This window comes from Lipophrys pholis (genome assembly GCF_963383615.2).
Source record: "Lipophrys pholis genome assembly, chromosome: 7".
Classification (NCBI taxonomy): Eukaryota; Metazoa; Chordata; class Actinopteri; order Blenniiformes; family Blenniidae; genus Lipophrys; species Lipophrys pholis.
Window position 1 is genome coordinate 28,350,200 of NC_137638.1, and position 18,103 is coordinate 28,368,302.

General features: G+C 44.9%; 1 protein-coding gene across 2 annotated transcripts in view; it reads left to right on the forward strand.

The window, feature by feature from the left end:
• sema4c (sema domain, immunoglobulin domain (Ig), transmembrane domain (TM) and short cytoplasmic domain, (semaphorin) 4C) overlaps nt 1-18,034 on the forward strand; it is a 111,268-nt gene extending 93,234 nt beyond the window's left edge. For both annotated transcript variants that reach the window (XM_080467406.1, XM_080467407.1), the window contains 7 exons: nt 3,846-4,021; nt 6,639-6,783; nt 7,537-7,750; nt 13,646-13,761; nt 15,315-15,472; nt 16,752-16,843; nt 17,073-18,034. In XM_080467406.1, the coding sequence (XP_080323532.1) occupies nt 3,846-4,021; nt 6,639-6,783; nt 7,537-7,750; nt 13,646-13,761; nt 15,315-15,472; nt 16,752-16,843; nt 17,073-17,968 (1,797 nt within the window). In that variant the 3' untranslated portion in view covers nt 17,969-18,034. The remainder of the gene's footprint in view (nt 1-3,845; nt 4,022-6,638; nt 6,784-7,536; nt 7,751-13,645; nt 13,762-15,314; nt 15,473-16,751; nt 16,844-17,072) is intronic.
• Nucleotides 18,035-18,103: the final 69 nt, after the last annotated feature.

Below are 18,103 nucleotides of genomic sequence, written 5' to 3' on the forward strand. Positions count from 1 at the left end.
TTCAGCAGGAGATGCCCGTACAAGGAAGCAGCTGCCGGGGCTGTTCGCAGCGACACATGAAGGGAAAATATTTATGAATTTAAAGTTGATGAAGAACTCTGGGAGTAGCCTTGATGCCACCGTATTTTTAGGCCAAACCCAACAACACTTGTGTCTCGTTTTAACTGGATTTTCTTGTCAGGGATGAAAAAAAAAAGAAAGAAAAGAAAATAAAGCTGCCAAAATGCAGAGCGCCCACAACTTTGTAGATCCCCTAACATGGGAACCACGGCTGTTTACTTAAATAGGTAGCTTTATTTCTTCAAAGGACTCAAAAGATCAGCAGTGCTCGGATTAGTTAAAGGACTTATTGTTGGCTCTTTGTCAGCACTAAACTCCAATCTCAAACTAATTTAAATTAAGCTGCTTCGCTCTGTTTATCTGTCAGAAAAAAATGCAGTTTTGTGATGATTAAAACAAAGTTTTTCTGTGAAAGAAGGAGAAAACTAAAACAATCCCCGCTTCTTCCGTACCACTTTATCCACGTATGTTCTGGGGGTCGGCTACGGATGAAGGGTAATCCCACCTGCAGGCAATCTTAGAGTCGGAAATCAAAGTAAACACAAAAAAATGCAAACTCTGTACAGAAGTCCTGCTGTCCCGGACTCGAACCGGGGATCGTCTCACCGTGAGTCGAGCGCTGCTCATTCTGATCCACAAACAAGAAGAACAAGCAAACTTTTGCCCATCCTCAGTTTACTAACGGTGCTTTTAATGAAGACACTCACAATGGCATCTATCAGTTTGGTAATTAATGCGTTCATTTGCTTAATTAATGGCCTCATTAGGTCGGCTGATTGAGTTTGATACGTCGCGGGTGTTACGGCCACACATCACAACTTCTCCGTGTTGCAAATAGAGTCTCGCTCTTTTTTTGGGGGGGGAATTCCGCACCATTTTGGTGACCTTTCATTTAACGCAAGAAGATTTTAGTGTCGTGCCACACTTACTTATGCAACCATATAATCTCAGCAACCTTTAGACTGAGCAAACCAGCGACACTGGAGACACGCCGTTAATAGTCTGTGGAGATGTGTGTAATTAGACGCACAATATATGCACTGGTTTATGGGAAGTGCCCTTTAATGTCTGCAACCGTGATGAACAATAAAGCTCTTTGAATGAAATTAGAAACAGATGCTCTCACATGATGTGTACTACCCAGATGAATAATTCAGCACATTCTGCTGATATTGCTGCTGCAGCAGAAGCTAAATGCCTATGTCCCATTGCAGTAATGTGAGCATTTGCATTTTTTAATTCCTTCTTTTTTTCTTTTCTACTTTTTTTTTTTTCTTTTTTTTTTTTTTTACAACTTTTGCAATCACTAAGGATAATAGGAATGAGAAAAGAAATCCATCTTGCCTCTTTTGAACACGCGGAATAATGCGCAGGACTATTTGTCAATACATAATCCGTGTTCGTTTCATAATTTGATGTGATTATCTTCAAAATTCAGTGGAAGACATTAGATCTCAGCGACTGGATGTTTTTAAAAAACCTGTTAAGATGACAACACTACACTCATCCAGGCAACGTGGAAAAGGATTATTGTTATGAATCTATAGCGGAATAGCTGCTAGGGACAGGGTGACCATGAGGCTAATCTAATGCAAGATGAGCAGCGGCGGGATAAGAGAGGGAAAAGGTAAGCGTGGCACTCTCAGCTTACACAGCAACAGCTGTGAAACACCAGGATCCTGGATTTAAACAGAAGTCATCCCTCGTTCATAAATTATCCAAAAGCCTTCAGTGACATGTCTACATGTAGTGTGTGTGTGTGTGTGTGTGTGTGTGTGTGTGTGTGTGTGTGTGTGTGTGTGTGTGTGTGTGTGTGTGTGTGTGTGTGTGTGTGTGTGTGTGTGTGTGTGTGTGTGTCCTGCAGACTGCCAGTCCATTAGGTCCATTAAAAAGACACTCATCCCACAATGCTGCTCAGGACGCCTCATTGTCGTCTTATTGGCAACTACCTGTTTGCCCTTATTCATTCTCTGTGCTAACTTTGCAGCCCACAGCAATAACCTAGAAATACCAGTCAATATGGGTTCTACCCTAAAGAGCTCTCTGTGCCATCAGAGAACATAAAGACAGACCGGAGGCAGTAAACTGACCCGCTATCCATCACTGGAATTAGATTTTCAGTCCATTGAAGTGAGTTACCTGTTCGTCTGTACAATGTCATGTTATACACACTGATGTCTAAGAGTCGGTCACCAGAAAAATGGAGACTTTGTTCCTGTGAAGATGACTTATCATGTTATTTTCTGCACCAAAATGTGCTTGCACCAGTCAGAATTTTGTACACTGGCTCTTCATAAAGCAAGGTGACGTTTGCAGCAGAAAGTAGAAAACAAAGTAACTTTCCATCTTCGTCAAGTTCATTTAGTGCTCATTCTCTTGTTTGACATTGAAAACGAAAGATACAGTCAAAACCTTGGGGGAACATTTATTATATTCCAGTAAGTTCACCAACGAAGCTCCCTGCTAAACAATCCATGTGGAATAATTGTCTTTTGTTTTGTTTGTTTTTCTACCTGCACAAAACTTATCAAACACTTTGAAAATATGCCAAGCAAGAAGAGAAAAATCCATCTGGAGTGTCATCATTCACAATCTGCTGCAACAATACAGAAATTCTTGGCTCTGCCATGTCATTCGATGTCAATGAAAACAGTGACGCACAGAAATATACACCAAATACCTTCTAGAAGAATACCTAAACAGTGCTCGAATGTACTAAGAGAGCCATTTTGTAAATGCATTAAAAGAATATTAAATACTATCTGACTCAAACAGCAGCCCGCTGAGCTGTAGAGTGAAATACGAGCATTTCACTCTACAGTCCCATCGCAGCAAGCAGGAAGGACTTTCTCTGTCCTGCGCCTCTTTATCTAAAAGTGCTGTGTGATGGTTTACTGCCGCATTTAAGTGAGTCATTTCTTTTAGAGACAGACACCTGCATTTCACATTAAACTCGCCCCTCTTGTTTGGTTTTGTTTTGTAAAAACTGCAACTTTTAATTGGAGTAAACATGGGAATCCAGGATCCCTCTCTTCAATTCAATTCAATTTTATTGTATTTCTACAATGACAAATATGACACAAAGGTTCTTTTTCAGAGGGAAAAACCCAAACAATTCCACATTAACTGACAGTAGAAACAAAAAAAAACCTCCTTTCAAACAGGAGGAAAGCTGCAGAACCAGGCTCAGAGGGGAAGACTTTCTGCTGTTCAGGTTGGAGTTCAGGGATAGAAGGAGAGAAAAGGAGAGGACAGAGACAGAGAGCAACGCTGCAGACGGATCGGAGCATCAGGCTCAGACCACCAACTTCCTGTTTCAATGTCAGACAGAGAGGACAGAGAGGTCATTTTAGTGACATGTAATTGTGAAACATGGTGAGCGGGAGAGGAAATATAAGTGAAATCCATTTACCAAAGAAGCTCTCGGTCTCCCAGCGGTCTAAACCTCGAGCAGCTTCACTAGAAAATGGTCCATTTGGCTTGAACCAGCCGGAACTCTAAGCTTTACTAAACAGAAAAGTCTTAAGCCTAACATTTAAAGTGTATAGCTGCCAAGATACAACAATGAGTGCTTGTCATTTGACACCAGCTTCATTTCCCTACAACTTTCTCCTGTTAATCTCAGGTTCCAGCCACGTGAATGCACTCTACTGTGTATCGTACGGCTTGTTTTGCTGAATAAAGCAGTCTATTTCCCCACTCGTGGCATCCCTCATGGCTCCATACTTGGTCCTCTGATTTTTCACCCCGATGCTGACAACACTCTGCTCTTCGCTGTGCTTCAGGGTGACCTCGGTGGCACCAGGACCCTGCAGAAGAAGTGGACGACCTTCCTGAAGGCGCGGCTGGAGTGCTCCCTGCCGGAGCGCCACGTCTCCTTCAACAACCTGCGGGCCGTCTTCACACTGCCGGGGCAGGACTGGAGGGGCACCACCTTCTACGGCATCTTCCACGCCCAGTGGTGAGTCACAATGAGTGTTTTCATCACTTCCTGCACACACTGTCACTCTGCCGACGTGTCAGATAATGGATCCTTTCATTAAAACACGGGTCAGCCGGTCGCTCTGACACAGCCGCTCCAATTATCAGCTTCTAGTGACGAAGTATTTACTGTCAGAATCCCTCCTTTTATCTCGCTGACTGTCTATAATACGAGTTATTTTCAGTAGATAGAACTCAAGTGTGCTTGATTATTTTTGATTGCTTTTATCAAAGGTTGAATATCTCCGGGATTAAATGTCATTTCGTCTCTTTGCTCCACAGAGTCGGGCTGATTAATTCGATTTACACGAAAAATGAAGAACAACAATTCACTCATTAAACTATTGATATTGAAAGTCGCTATTGATGACTCAACTTCTAATGCGTGTGAGCCTATAACCAGCCCACCGCCTAAAAACAGGTTGAAGATGCTTTAGAAAAATACATTTTATATAAATAACGCAAAAAATGTAGTTTTACTTTTTCATTTCAGAACAAGTATTTCTGAATTTTACCTAAATGAAGAAGTTGAATTGTTGCTTTTCTTTTGAAGTCTGTTTTTCCACGAGTACCTACACTTGAGTGGAGCTCATAAAAAAAGTGTTGCCAACTCTGCAGGAAAGAGACTCCGGAAAACAAACTGTTGTTTTGGCCCGATGCTGGACGACTTCAGATCATATCAAAGGTTTCTGATGCTTTTTCATCTGGAGGAACGACACAGAAAACCAATTATGAGCGTGATGATTAAACTACAAACCCGTAATTAGCCGGGTTGTGACAAAAGCCATTAAGTGCCGATAAGTCGGCGCGGCGTTATTCGCAGACGACAGACCGGTATTCGTCGGACCGCTGTGTAACTGTAATGAGTTACTTATCGTGGCAGAAAGAGCGGCGAGGGCAGGAGGGTTGTTGGAGACGCGCTGTGTCTCCAGGCGGTGCCCTTTGATGCAAGTCTTTTGTGTTCCTCAATGAGATATCGTATCACAAACCGGAGCAGCTTTGAACTCCTGGCTTTGTTTCTTCATTCAGAGTTCCTACTGCCGCTGAGAGGAAAAAAGAACAATTCTAATCCCTTTTCTCTGTGTGGCTCGCTGGGGATTCCTTAACCCCCCCCCGACTTCGGCGGAGATAACATTAAGATAATTGGACATTATGTAAATGCTGACTCGGGGAGCGAGCCACAATGTGACTGACTGGGCTTGCTTTTAAACTTGCTAAGACGTCAGTGCCTGTCCCCTTGTGATGAAGTTCACCTCATGAAACCTGCTGCCCTGTTGCACATTAACTGTAATGTTCCAGACTCCTTCCGCAGGCCAATCACATGTTGCAGAATTTCTTGTTTACGGTCCTCGAAAAGCACAAGGGCAGCGCGCAATTTATTTGGAGCTAAATTTAGAGTCACCTCAATGAATGTTTGGACAAATAACAGCGGTTACTGCAAAGTGGAAGTTTGTCTTGTTCTCGAACGACACCAAGCCTTTATTTATGGGAGGAAGCGCGGTAATCAAATATTGTTGTGAGACAGCACGGGTTTGATTTCATGTGTTCGTATCATACATCAATAGTCAATTTCAGTCCCGCATGGGGGCTGAAATTGTGGTGAAATAATAAAATCTAAGATTCCTTACACCTCCGACCTGAAAATGAAATGCATTTCCTGAGTCGTAGCAACCAACTGATTTATTTCCCTGTTAGGTGGACGTCTATGTGTACGTCTGCAGGAGGTACGGAGTGTGTCAGCTCATCTGGCGGTTGTAGCCTGCCTAGTCAACCAGCTATTATTTATATACTGCAAAATGTTTACAGGGTTTATTTACTTGACTTCAGGAGCCACATTGAGCACAATTTGATGTCAAGTTGGCCGGACCGCTAAACAATGACATTATAATCTATAAAGGGCCAAATTCAGTCTTTGTTTTTCTGCAGCTAAATAATAATTATATCATTCAGAAGTTCACATTAATGATCTATCATTGAACAAAACATGGCAAATATGAAACATGAATAAAATAACACCAATTTTAACAATATTATGTCTCAGTTCTCCAAATGCTTAAAAGTTTACAGATCATAATGGATTAGACTATTTATTTCTTCTAAGGTATGAAACATTTGGCCACTCGTAGCTGGAACTCAAAAATATAGTCGCCTAGTTCATATTATAATCAGAATAACGTCAAACTCTAGAAAACATCATAAATCAAAATACATTTTTACATCTATGTAGTAATCCTGATGACCTGAACTGAATCACCATGTAATGCAGACGAAAGGGCGCCCCTGGTGGTGAATTCATCATATTGCAGTGAGCCTCATCATTTCTTTGGGACTCTCTGGGGGCCGGTTCTGGCCCGCGGGCCGTACATTTGACACCCCTGGTTTAAAAGCTGACTTTCACATTGTCGCCGACCTGTAAACACGTTCGTCTCCAGGTGAGGCTGCACAGACCTGACATGTGAGTGATATTTGTATTTAGCTTTATTTCGCACACTCCATCCTGTTTAGTGTATCTCGCGCGCTTTGAGTGACAGGTAATTCATCTCCCCGGCTAATACCGCCACACGCCGCTGAACCCCCGCTCCGCTGCCATGTTTCAGGGGCGACGTGGACGTGTCGGCTGTCTGCCAGTACCAGGTCGGGGATGTGAAGAAGGTGTTTGAGGGCTCCTATAAGGAGTACAGAGAGGCGTCCCAGAGGTGGGGACGCTACACCGGCACCGTCCCCAGCCCGCGGCCTGGATCGGTAAGAAAGCTCTCAGTGTCCTGAGTGATTTATTGTGATTTACTGCATCATCGAGCAGCTTTTTTCATCGATTAACGGAGGGGGCTCTCAACGTGTTGGAGGAAATATAAAACAGTAATATTAGCAGGTACTGAGATCCAGGCAGTAAGAAGGATTATAACTAAACTGTAGAAAACAAGACGCATTTTAATGGTTTTTATCAGAAATTCAAGGGAAAAATGTTCCCCAAACACCCAGATTTCTCCCTCTTTGATGCTCTCTGGTGGGCCCACCCCTCACTTTGACAGCCATTAGTGAATGCTCACGCTGGGATAAGAGGGACACGGTGGGGTGGAGAGACGATTGGATGGGATGAGGGCAAAACAAGGAGAAAGCGGTGGTGTGGAGTAGCGTGGTGGTGCAAACAGTCAAATCTGGCACCGGACGAGAAGCTGAGGATGAAATGATTCAGGAAGAGAGAAAAGGCAGCAGGGGAAGGAGTGTGACGGCAGGCGGAGGTGGGAGAAAGACTGAAACCCCCCCCAAAAAAAATAAAAGGGAGAGGAGGGAAGCGAGGGAAGTCATGTTGGAGCCAGCCAACCATGCCAGCGTTTGCCAGCTGCAGCTAAGAAGTTTCCACCCTCTCTTCTCTTTTCTCCTTCCTGGCTCTCCCCTGCTCCTCCTCGTCCTCTCCTTGCTTCATTTCCCTCCCCATCTCCCCGTCTCCCCGTCTCCCCGTCTCCCCGTCCCCCCGTCCTCTTCTCCGTACTGTAGTGTATAACTAAATCCGACAGGGAGAACGGCTACAACAGCTCGCTGCAGCTGCCCGACGCCACGCTCAACTTCGCCAAGAAGCACCCGCTGATGGAGGACAAAGCTCTGGCTCGCCCCCTGCTGCTCGCCAAAGGTGTCAACTTCACAAGGCTGGCGGTGGATCGGGTCAGCGCCCTGGACCAGCGGGCGTACAACATGTTCTTCATCGGCACAGGTACGGATTGCTGCTGTTGGCAAAAACACTGCTGCTTTGAGCCAAAGAACTAAATAACGTCAGGAAAGACAAAGTCAAACTCAGAGTTTTTCCTCTTTTCTGTCATTATATTGGTGCCTTTTGTGGAAGTTTAACTTCTGGAGTTCATGATAGTTTTTTTTTGTTTTTTTTAACTGTATTGTCATTTCATACACATTATAAGTGCATTAAGAAGTAGCAGCTCAGTGGCTGACGGCTGGGCCTGGAGTGTTGAGGTCAAATCCTGGATGTGGCAGGATGAGATTAATGAGATTAAAAACTCTATGCTTGCAATGACCTGCTGTACAAAATATTAAAGGGTTTAGAGTATTTACTATTAACCTCTAAATTTAAACTTTAGAGTTTTTCTCTGTGATCATGCAGAGTACACCCGATGAAAATGTTTACCAAAATCTCAAAATGAAGCCATTTATAATTAAACTTGTGTAAAACCATTCAGGGTGATTTTACGAACTCACCCTGACATCATGGCGTTGAGGCTCGTTCGGTATCTTTCATGGCAGCGTCAGCGGTGTGTATGTCTCAGCGTTGTGTTCCGCTACCCTTAAGAAATTTGTTTGGTTGTTGGCGGCTCGGCCGGATTGGAGCCTCTTGCGGGCCGAGTTTGTCCCACGGGCCTCAAGTTTGACACCTCTGCTCCAACTGCTTGGAATTGCTTCACGTCTGTTAATTCATTAAGACATTTTACACTTAATTCCTTTCAGTCTCTCATGAGATTTCATTTTTCTGAGACTCTCATCGATTACTCTGCAAAACATAATCACGCAGCTTTTATCCCTTATTGTTTACCGGAGAGTTTAATCACTTACAGAGTTGATAAATAGCTGTTTTCATTAACTAATCGGTTGGATTTTAAAGTGGTTTTATTAAATCTATTATTTAACCATGATGAAAAAACCCCATGGAGATGGAGATCTCTCTTACAAGGGTGACCTGGTCACCAGCCCTGCGGCACACGTCACATCTTCAGATTTACAAACCAACACATTTAACAGTGCAGAACTGTGGAAATGATCAAACGCACATTGCTATGGACGAATTTGAAAAGATAAAATGTACATTATGTAAAACATATTGGAATAAAGTGCAGTAGTTATTAATATTATTAAAGTGAATTAGTTAGTTTGTGGTCACTAAAGTGAAACTGTTTACAGTTTTTATTCTAAGATGTTAGTTTATTATATTGTTTACAGTTTCTACTAATTCCACCTTCAAGAATTAACACAGACACGGATGATTGTCGCTCTTCTTTTCAAATGTTTCCCCTGACGCTGCAGCTCCTATAAGACACATAAGTCGTTCACATGTTTTTATATTTTAAGTGTTGACTCTATTTTCACCTGCACACACAGGAGGGGTTTTTTTGCTTGTCAAATAGAATCAGGTCAAAAAGAACAAAACAGAGATTATATCAGCATAAATTAGGCCTTAAAGCTGAATCTCATATCCCAGAGTTGTATATATTTATTTTGTTTTGTCTGAAAATAAATTCACCAAATGGGGAAAAAATAAAAAAGACCTTTTCTCATTAATTCAGATGAGGACCCTTTCTTAAGCGAATGCATTCCAGCTCCCAGAGACTTATATAATATCTTATGTTCCTGTTGGTGAGGGGGCAGTGGACATCCAGCCCGTCTGCACAGTTTTTGTGCACGTTGCTCTTTTCAAAGTGGTCGCTCACAGTGTTTACTGAAGAGATGGGAGCCTACAGGCCACGGCAGCAGACAGGAGCAGGTACTGGCATTAGGCACGGTGGCACAAAAACAACATGCCATCTGGCCACACTTCAGCTGGGTTTCAATTAACAGCTTGATTTGCATGCTGAGATCAATCTTCATGCATCAAAGGAAACGTCCACGTATGCAAGACTTAATTAACATCTCCAGTCGATGGCCGTCGGGCACCGTGTGCAGGTGTCCTGCTTTTGGCTCGCAGCAGAAAGCGGCTCCCCCTCCCCGAGTCTTAATCCTGAAAAACACCGATCTGAGACTGGATTCCAGGGAACGGGAATTTGAATGCGGTCCATCTCATGAATGAAGAGAGACTCGGCTACTTACCATTCCCATCACTGCCGTAGTGACTCGGGCAGCAGCGACAGCGTGACAACGGCAGACTCGAGGCTTTCTCTGCTGGCGGACGGCGAGGCCGATCCCGACACACACGTGGACACGCCAACACACACACACACACACACACACACACACACACACACACGCATGCATGGTGAGATTTGCACGCTCCCGGAGCCAAGCGCCGTCATCCCCGCTTGTCGTGCTCCGCAGCACAAACTCAACAGGGGCCTTCGGCGGACGCCGCCTCGCGGTGCCAATTGGGCTGCGGGCTTGATTAGCTATTAGCTGCAGCGGAGCGACGGCTGATGTGAAAACAGAGAGCGAGAGGGAGCCTCTGCTTGTCAGGACAGTTTGTTTCCAGAAAATGAACCAATGGGCTTTAGGATTGAGGGATTAGCCGACACAGGTCCCTGACACCGTGTGATGATATGCCCACTGCTTTCTCTGCCTGTGCGTGCGTGCGTGCGTGCGTGCGTGCGTGCGTGCGTGCGTGCGTGCGTGCGTGCGCGCGTGCGCGCGTGCGTGCTACCTGATCCAAATCTCCCCTTGGCTGCTGGGTGAGCTTTTCATATTATCCGTGACAGTTTCTTAATGGAGAGGACCACAGGAGAAAGCTTGATGTCAGCAGGTAACTCCATTCCAGCCGTGAGACACACACATATCATCAAGGTCACCCCACCAGCTGTGCCCCAAACGTCTTCCATCACGGGGGATCTGAACTTGTTCACAATGCCCTACATGAGAGGAGCACATGATCTCCTCTTCTGTCTCCTCCAGCTTCAACTCCCCACACACCAGCAAAGAATTGTCTCTCCTAAGGATTCTGTAACCCAGGAGCAATGTCAAAAAGTGCTTTGGCGTACTTGTACTTTGTTACTGTACATAACTAGTTTTTTTTTAAGTACTTATGCTCTACTTGATTCTTGCAACTGGCTCCTGTATTTGGACGGTACCAGTTATCAGAGCTCAAGCTCCATTGAATACCAAGACTTCCTATTTCTGTCTCATAGGTTTTAATTCACATCCATGATGGTGTAAATACTGTCAATCCAAGTTATTTGCTTTTCTTGAATTTAAAAAGGATTTATTTTCTAAATCAAAACTGTAGTCCAAGTTCAGTTATGATGATAAGGTATTAAGATATTAAAAGCTTTGATGTGTGACTGTATGACTAAAAACATTGTGAAAACCCTAAAGTTAAAAATATATTCTTACTTTTGTAGCTGACTACTTCTTGTAGTTAAAACTATACTCTATATTAACTTTTCCCTAATTTGAGAACTTTGATTACTTTTACTCCCATCAAAGTTTGGTTTTTTGTACTCAAGTAAACATACTGTAATGTGACAACAACTCAGAACGTACCGCCGGTACAGGAGATCATGCCACGACGTGTATAAAAAAACACAATGCTAAGATGTACAAGCACATGAATACAATAGTTGCTGTATTGTCAAGCTCATGTGTCGATAATGCAAATGGGGACGTCAACTAACTCACAAAGTCTAACATCCTGTCTTCTAAGTCTTTGTAATCTTTGCTAAGGGAACCCAGCAGTTCCTTTCTGCAGGTTTTGGGACATTTCACTGCATTTTGCACAAAAAGGTTTTATTAAAATTGGGGTTTTGTTGAGACTGCAGTCATTTTTGAGAGTAATTGTTTGGTTTTTGTGAAAATATAGACCTTTTCATCACATACACTCAACAAAGAAGAAGGTTATCATTAAATTTCAGGGTTATTGTGGCACTATTTTACTGGTCCAGCTAACTCCAGATGAAATTGTGCTGTTTGTGGCCCCTGAACTAAAATGTGTCCGACACCCGCGTTCTATGACTTTTACCCAAATATTGCAAAGTCACATCAACAGTGTCTCACCTTGACGTGGAATCTCTTTCAATTCCTCTTGGAATTGCAGGCTTTATGCCGTTCCTGTGGCATTAAATGGTGTTTTCACATTAATCTGATCACAGTTGTTCATCAAACTTGGCAGCGGCTATTCATTCTAAAATAACACAAAACTTTTCGGAAATAACATTTTTTTACTTTCCACTCTTCCAAATTCACCTTTAAATCGTGTTTATCCAGACTCGGTGACTCAGCTGGATGTTTTGGTTTAAACAAGTTGTTTTGTTGTGCTTCCTCAGTATCTCCCTCGCACCAAACCATGCAGCCATATTCCAGCTGTCGTAAAAAGTTTCTCAAATTGACGTTGATGACGGTTTCAGACAACCTAATGACACTCTAACTCTCTGCATTTGTTATTTCATTCTGTGACCTCAAGCTTAAATATCTGCGTCGGGCACTTCCTTCTCATCTTCGACGGATCCTTTTTGCCACGGCCCGAGTTTGCGCGGCATTAATTAGGAAATTAAATAAAGCTGCATTCACTTTGGCCGCCTCCAGCCTCCGTGGCCTTGCTCTTCACACGCTGGCTCGACGGCGTGACTCAGTGGAGCCGCCAAATACGATTACATTTATTAGTTCTGTTTCACCTGTGCTTTTTCTGCTGTGACAAGGCAAGAAAAAAAATAATAAAAATGAAACCTTGAAAGTGCTTTTGCTTTAGGTTAATTTTGGACAAGCTGATAAGCTTAGCAAAGCGGAACATGAACTTAGAGCAACTGAGGGAAACGCCATGTTTATGTCAGGTGATAAAGTTTGTGAGTTGAGAAAGTGTTTAAAGTTAAGGGGGAAAATAATTAGTCTCTGCATCAATGCTTAAAGGGTTATATATACAGAGTGTAAAAAGTAAGGGCAAAGTAACACAGCTTCCAATAATAAGTGTTATAATGTTAGATTGCCTTGTTATTTTTCATTTAAAGTTGAGAAGGATGAGAGAGAATCCGAATAATCTTTATTGTGCAGGTGCCACCTCAGGAATACATTAAAGGTAAAAGTTTAAATATATCCTCAGATATAAGAAGCACACTCATACTACATACAACAGGCAGTTATTACACTTTTCACGTCAGTATATTATTGTTGTATTATTATTGCATTTGTGGGATGTGCAGCAGAGTTTCTCAAACATGCTGTTTTTCCATTTAACAAACAGGAGCGTGTGTAAGAATTCCTCCAAATCGTCCTCATACTTTTGATTAATAATCCGTGATAATGTTGTTCACTCATTTAAACAGCAAGTTGATTCAGTAATTATTGAATATGGCACCAAGATGCACACAACGAGCAGCAGAAAACGCAGTTTTGTGCATTAGAAGAAAAGATTTTTTTCAAACCAGCTCTTCTGCTCATGCCGCTGATGCCTGTATCTTCAAAATGGAACATTAAAAATGGTAAATTAGCAGAAGAAATACTGAAAATAATCTACCAAACACAAATGTCCTTAGTTTGTGTGTTTATAAAGGAAGCCCTACGCCGTCACGGGTGTGCCTTGGTGAGGATATGGGGTCATTATTCATATTTAAGTGAAGCACCGTGCAGTCGCAGGTGTAATTACTGTTTGCAGTCAGTCACGAATGCGCGGCATATCATTATAAGACAAACGAATCTTGTGCGCCGTCACCCATGGCGATTGGAAACCTCTTCAATGTATTTAAATGAACTGCTCGGCTGTCAAAGGTGTGTGTTTATTGGGGGTTTTTTTGTAACGAGATTCAACTTTGTGCTGAAGCCATCAGTTTGAAAATATATGTTGGGATACCATGAAATATTTATGAATGCCTCGAGGGACTGAGGACTGTGCTGAATTGAGCTTGACGATCTGAGGGACTGGAATAGAAATGAAATCACTGATTCCTCCTCCTTTCTCCTCTTTGTGCTGCAGCGGAGGGCTGGCTGCAGAGGGTGGTGGTCCTGGGCTCCGAGGCCCACGTCATCGAGGAAATCCAGCTGTTTGACACACCGCAGCCCGTGGACAGTCTGACCATCTCCCACGCCAAGGTAAGAAAAGTGAACCCAGCTATCATCAGCTGGGAGGAATTTTCAAAACTCAACCTAACAAATCAGTTAGTTTTTTTCCCCCAAGACGACGCCATGAGAATCAGCTCTGGTTCGTTTTTAGAATTTCTCTCGGGGGTTAACATGCATCAAGATTGGCTGGATGGCAGCAGTCTGCAGTTTGCAGGTCCTTTCTATCACACACGCTCTATCATCCTGGAATCAAACCAGAGTCCACTCGCGCAATTTTCACTTCACCGTTTTTCTCAAAAGTCCATCAATTTTAAAGAAGTGCAGCATTAAAAGCGATAGTATGCACCCCTTCGCCAGCCTCTTTGGAAGACGAAAGTCGTCCGTCCACCAGCGAAGCACTTTTCTTGGAGCTTTCCAGTGTGTCGAATCACTCCAGTGTCCATTTAGAGCACTTCACTCCAATTTTGCTCTAAGTAGGGTTTGATTTAGCGCAAAAAAGGCTGCATTAAATGTCCGTGACTTCAGTCGAGTCATCGCTGTCTGCACCTTTGTTAAGCACATGCGGACAGACGAGATTCGATCCAACCGACCGAAGCAGAAGTGATTTTAATAAGACGAAAGCAGGCTCTTCTCTTTTCACCTAATTATTTGAGTTTGAGCGTCCTGCTTTTTCCCATGATGGCCCCGCCATGCTTATCATCACCGTGGACTCCAGATGAATTGTTTTGTAATCTTTCCAGGAGATGAGAAATCTTAATGGTCCCTCATGGGAAAAACTTCCTTTGATGTTGTGAGACACTGTCTGGCCGGCGCCTGTAACAGCCGGCTGCTGTGCTTCATCCCATTGTGTTCCTTAAGAGCGTCATTTCGAGGTACTTTCCGCTCCCTATTCTGCCATATCGCTTGCTCGTTGGTATTCGGTGGCAACGGTTTGCTGTCTTCTGTTGATCTGTTAATGCCCTTTATTGTCAGACACTAACAATCACAGAAGTATTGACAGAAGACCGGCGGTCAGCAGCTCAGGGCCTTGCTCGGCTTGGTGCCTCCGACCAGATGTTTTTATCAACCCTGCCCTTTTGTTGTCACCTCATGAATCTAAAACTCCCTCCACAATAACAGTAATTACAATCCTTCCCAACAACGGGGAATTGAACCCGTGCCCCCTTTTGTTCTCCCGCCGTCTCGGCCCTGTCAGCCCAGCCTGCGAGCTGACGCCGGTCGTGTCCCGGTGGCTCTAAAGTGGCATGTCCACCGATCGATGCAGTTTTGACGGGGTGTTCCCGGCTCCAAAGCCCACTGCTTATCTCATTAATGCTGGCTTAGCGGCACACAGACATTTTATAACAGCTTTTCTGAAAAGAACGCAAACCCGATTGGATTGGAAGGGGGTCAGGGGGGCGAATGTTATTGTAATTGAGAGTGATTATCCCATTATCTCTTCTAACCCCGAACCGAGTCACTCTCTCTCTCTAGGCCTCCCTGTGTTTATCTTTCGTCTCCCTGGTTTCTGTCTCTGGATGGACGGCTGACTCTGTTCTCTGTCCTCATCCTTCTCGCTCCTTCTCCCTCTGCTCCTCTTGTAGAAGTATTTGTACATCGGCTCCCGTTCGGAGGTTCTCCAGCTGCCCTTGGCCAACTGCAGCCGCTATCAGTCTCAGCCAGACTGCCTGCTCGCACGGGACCCCTACTGCGCCTGGGACAGCGAGGGTCGGGCCTGCGTCCGCATCGACCTCCACCGAGGGTGAGACATGCGCCCTGGTGGACTCCTTCCGTACAAATGAGGCCCGCTATCGATATCATGAAGGATGCTGCTTTTATGCAGACGTCTGACTGCTGCCTGGAGATAATTCACAGCTGCACAGTCAGTGTGCCATTCATGCATGATATAATATGTTGAAAGCATTTAAATCAAACACATTTCTAGACGTCCCCTAAATATTACTCCCTAAAAGCATTGGACGTGAAAACCTGCGCCTAGTTTCATGTGCACAATGCAGTGCTGAAGCACAGCTTTTCATAGTTTATTTATGTTTTCTGAAGTTTGTTGCCTCATCAAGTGAAGTGACTGGAAGGAAAACACACCGGCAGCAGCCACTACCTCAGCACAGCCATTTAATCATGTTACGGATGAGGATGATCAAGATACACTTATTTGTTTGACAGAAACAAGAAGAAATGCAGAAGTCCCCAAATATGGTCACGAGCATGATCAAACGTGTCTGAGTGATCTTAGAGTTCTCTGAACGTACTCATTCTGGGTCAACTGTTTTAAAGTGGAGGAGGCCTGTTCCACATTTGTTTGACATTTTCATGAACTATCTGCACTAAATGTACATTACATGCTACCAGTCCTAATGTTGTCTGAAAGTCGTGTCAGTGAATCTACATGCGCATTTCTATTGGAGACAGAACTAGGAGGTCATTAGAAGCCGCATGCAGCCGTATTTCATCTTGAGTGAGCTGGATCAGTAAAATAGTGCCATAATGACCTTTAAATTTAAACTTCCTTGTTGTGATGCAGAGTCTACATGCTAAAAATGTCTGTATTTTTACGAAAAACCAAACATTTACTACTGAAAATCACAACATTCTCAACATGAAGCCAATTTGAATTAAACCTTCATGGTGCAACATAAAGTGAAATGTCCATAAATCGTCTCCTACAGTTCTTGCATTATGCACCTTATAACAAACAATATCTCAGCTCAGATCTGGGTGTTGTTTTTTGTCCACTTCTCTTATGTTTGATGCCCTTGTGTTCAATATTTCCATCATCATGTAGCACAAATTAGTCAAATTTTCAGAAAGTCCACGTGTCCCTTTGTAGGGTCTTTCAAATACAAATTTAAATGGACACCCAACAGCTGTCTTAATGGTAAAGCACTGGGGAATATGATGTTTGCTTGACCTTTCCTGCTCTGACAGCCATTTATTTATTTTCAACTCACTTTGTGTTATGTCGGCGAGATTTAGATGTGTAACTCTCTCTCCTCTCTTGCTCTCTTGCCTCTCCCCTCCAGGTCCACATCCTCCCTCTCACAGGACCTCATGCTGGAGAGGTTCAGCCGGGGAAAAGCCAAGTTTGACAAACCGGTCTCCATCCCCAGCCCCGGTGAGTATGGGGGGCGTGCCTCACTAGTGTCCCCTTGTGGAAAGTGACTGACAGTGCAGGAGAAAGTCAGTGACAAGATAAAGGGGGTGGACTTGCTGGACTTGGTGAATACATTTGGACTGAGCTGAATAAATTGAATTAAAGCAGAGGAGAACCAGCTAGCGTGGACTGTGAATCGGATTTATTATGGATGACATTTAACCCCCTGCCTCCTCCTCTTCCTCTGCAGAGCACTCCCGCTTGAGGAATATAACGGTGGTGGTGGGGTCCGACATGGTGCTGCCTTGCCAGCTCGTCTCGAACTTGGCGCAGCCTTGCTGGGTCCTCAACGACCGCGAGCTGCAGCTGGGGGATCCGGAGGCGGGGGGGCCACGCTTCGACCGCACCCTCAAAGCCCTCGTCATCCCCGAAGCCGGCCAAATGCAGGCGGGCCGCTACGTCTGCTACTCCGAGGAGCAAGGGGTGAAGTTTCAAACCGAGCGTTACCAGGTGGCCGTGGTGGCAAGCGCTCCGGTCTTCATGGAGGCCCGGGCTCCAGACAGCAGCATGGGGCTCTTCTGGGTGCTGGTCATCACGCTTGGAGCGGCGTGCCTGCTGCTCCTCGTGGCGGCGCTCTACCTGCGCAGGAGGCTGAAGCTGGCGCTCGGAAAGGGAGCTGACATGAAGCCCCTGGAGAGCACCCTGGTCTACCCCATCACGCTCCCCAAGGAGCCGCCCACGTTCGTCCCCAGCAAGATGCCCAGCGACGAAGATCGCTTTTGGGAGACGGGCGCCAACTACTACTACTCGGACGGCTCGCTGAAGATCGTTCCCGGCCACGCCATGGCACCCAACAGCGTCAGCAGCACGGCGTCGCCCAGCGCCATTCCCGGCCAGCCCATCCACTCCCCCAGCCGTCTCAGCCTCACCAACATCCGAGGCTCCGGTAGCAACGGCTACATCCGCCTCAACCTGAGCACAGCAGGGGAGGAGAGGGCTAGCGGGGCTGGCGCTGGGGGCGGCGGGCTGGGGGGCCTCAGCATGGGCGGGAACGACTACTCCAGCCCCTTCAAGGAGGAGCTGAGGCGCACCCTGCAGCAGAGGAGCGTGCTGCCCGACGCAAACCCCGAGGAGTCGTCAGTGTAGTCGGCGTCCTCCTTCGTCTCCGATCCCTGAGTTGGAAAATAAACAAAACAACCAACCTACCTCCCTCCTTTTGAGGACGCCTGCTCTCTCTCTCTCTCTCTCTCTCTCTCTCTCTCTCTCTCTCTCTCTCTCTCT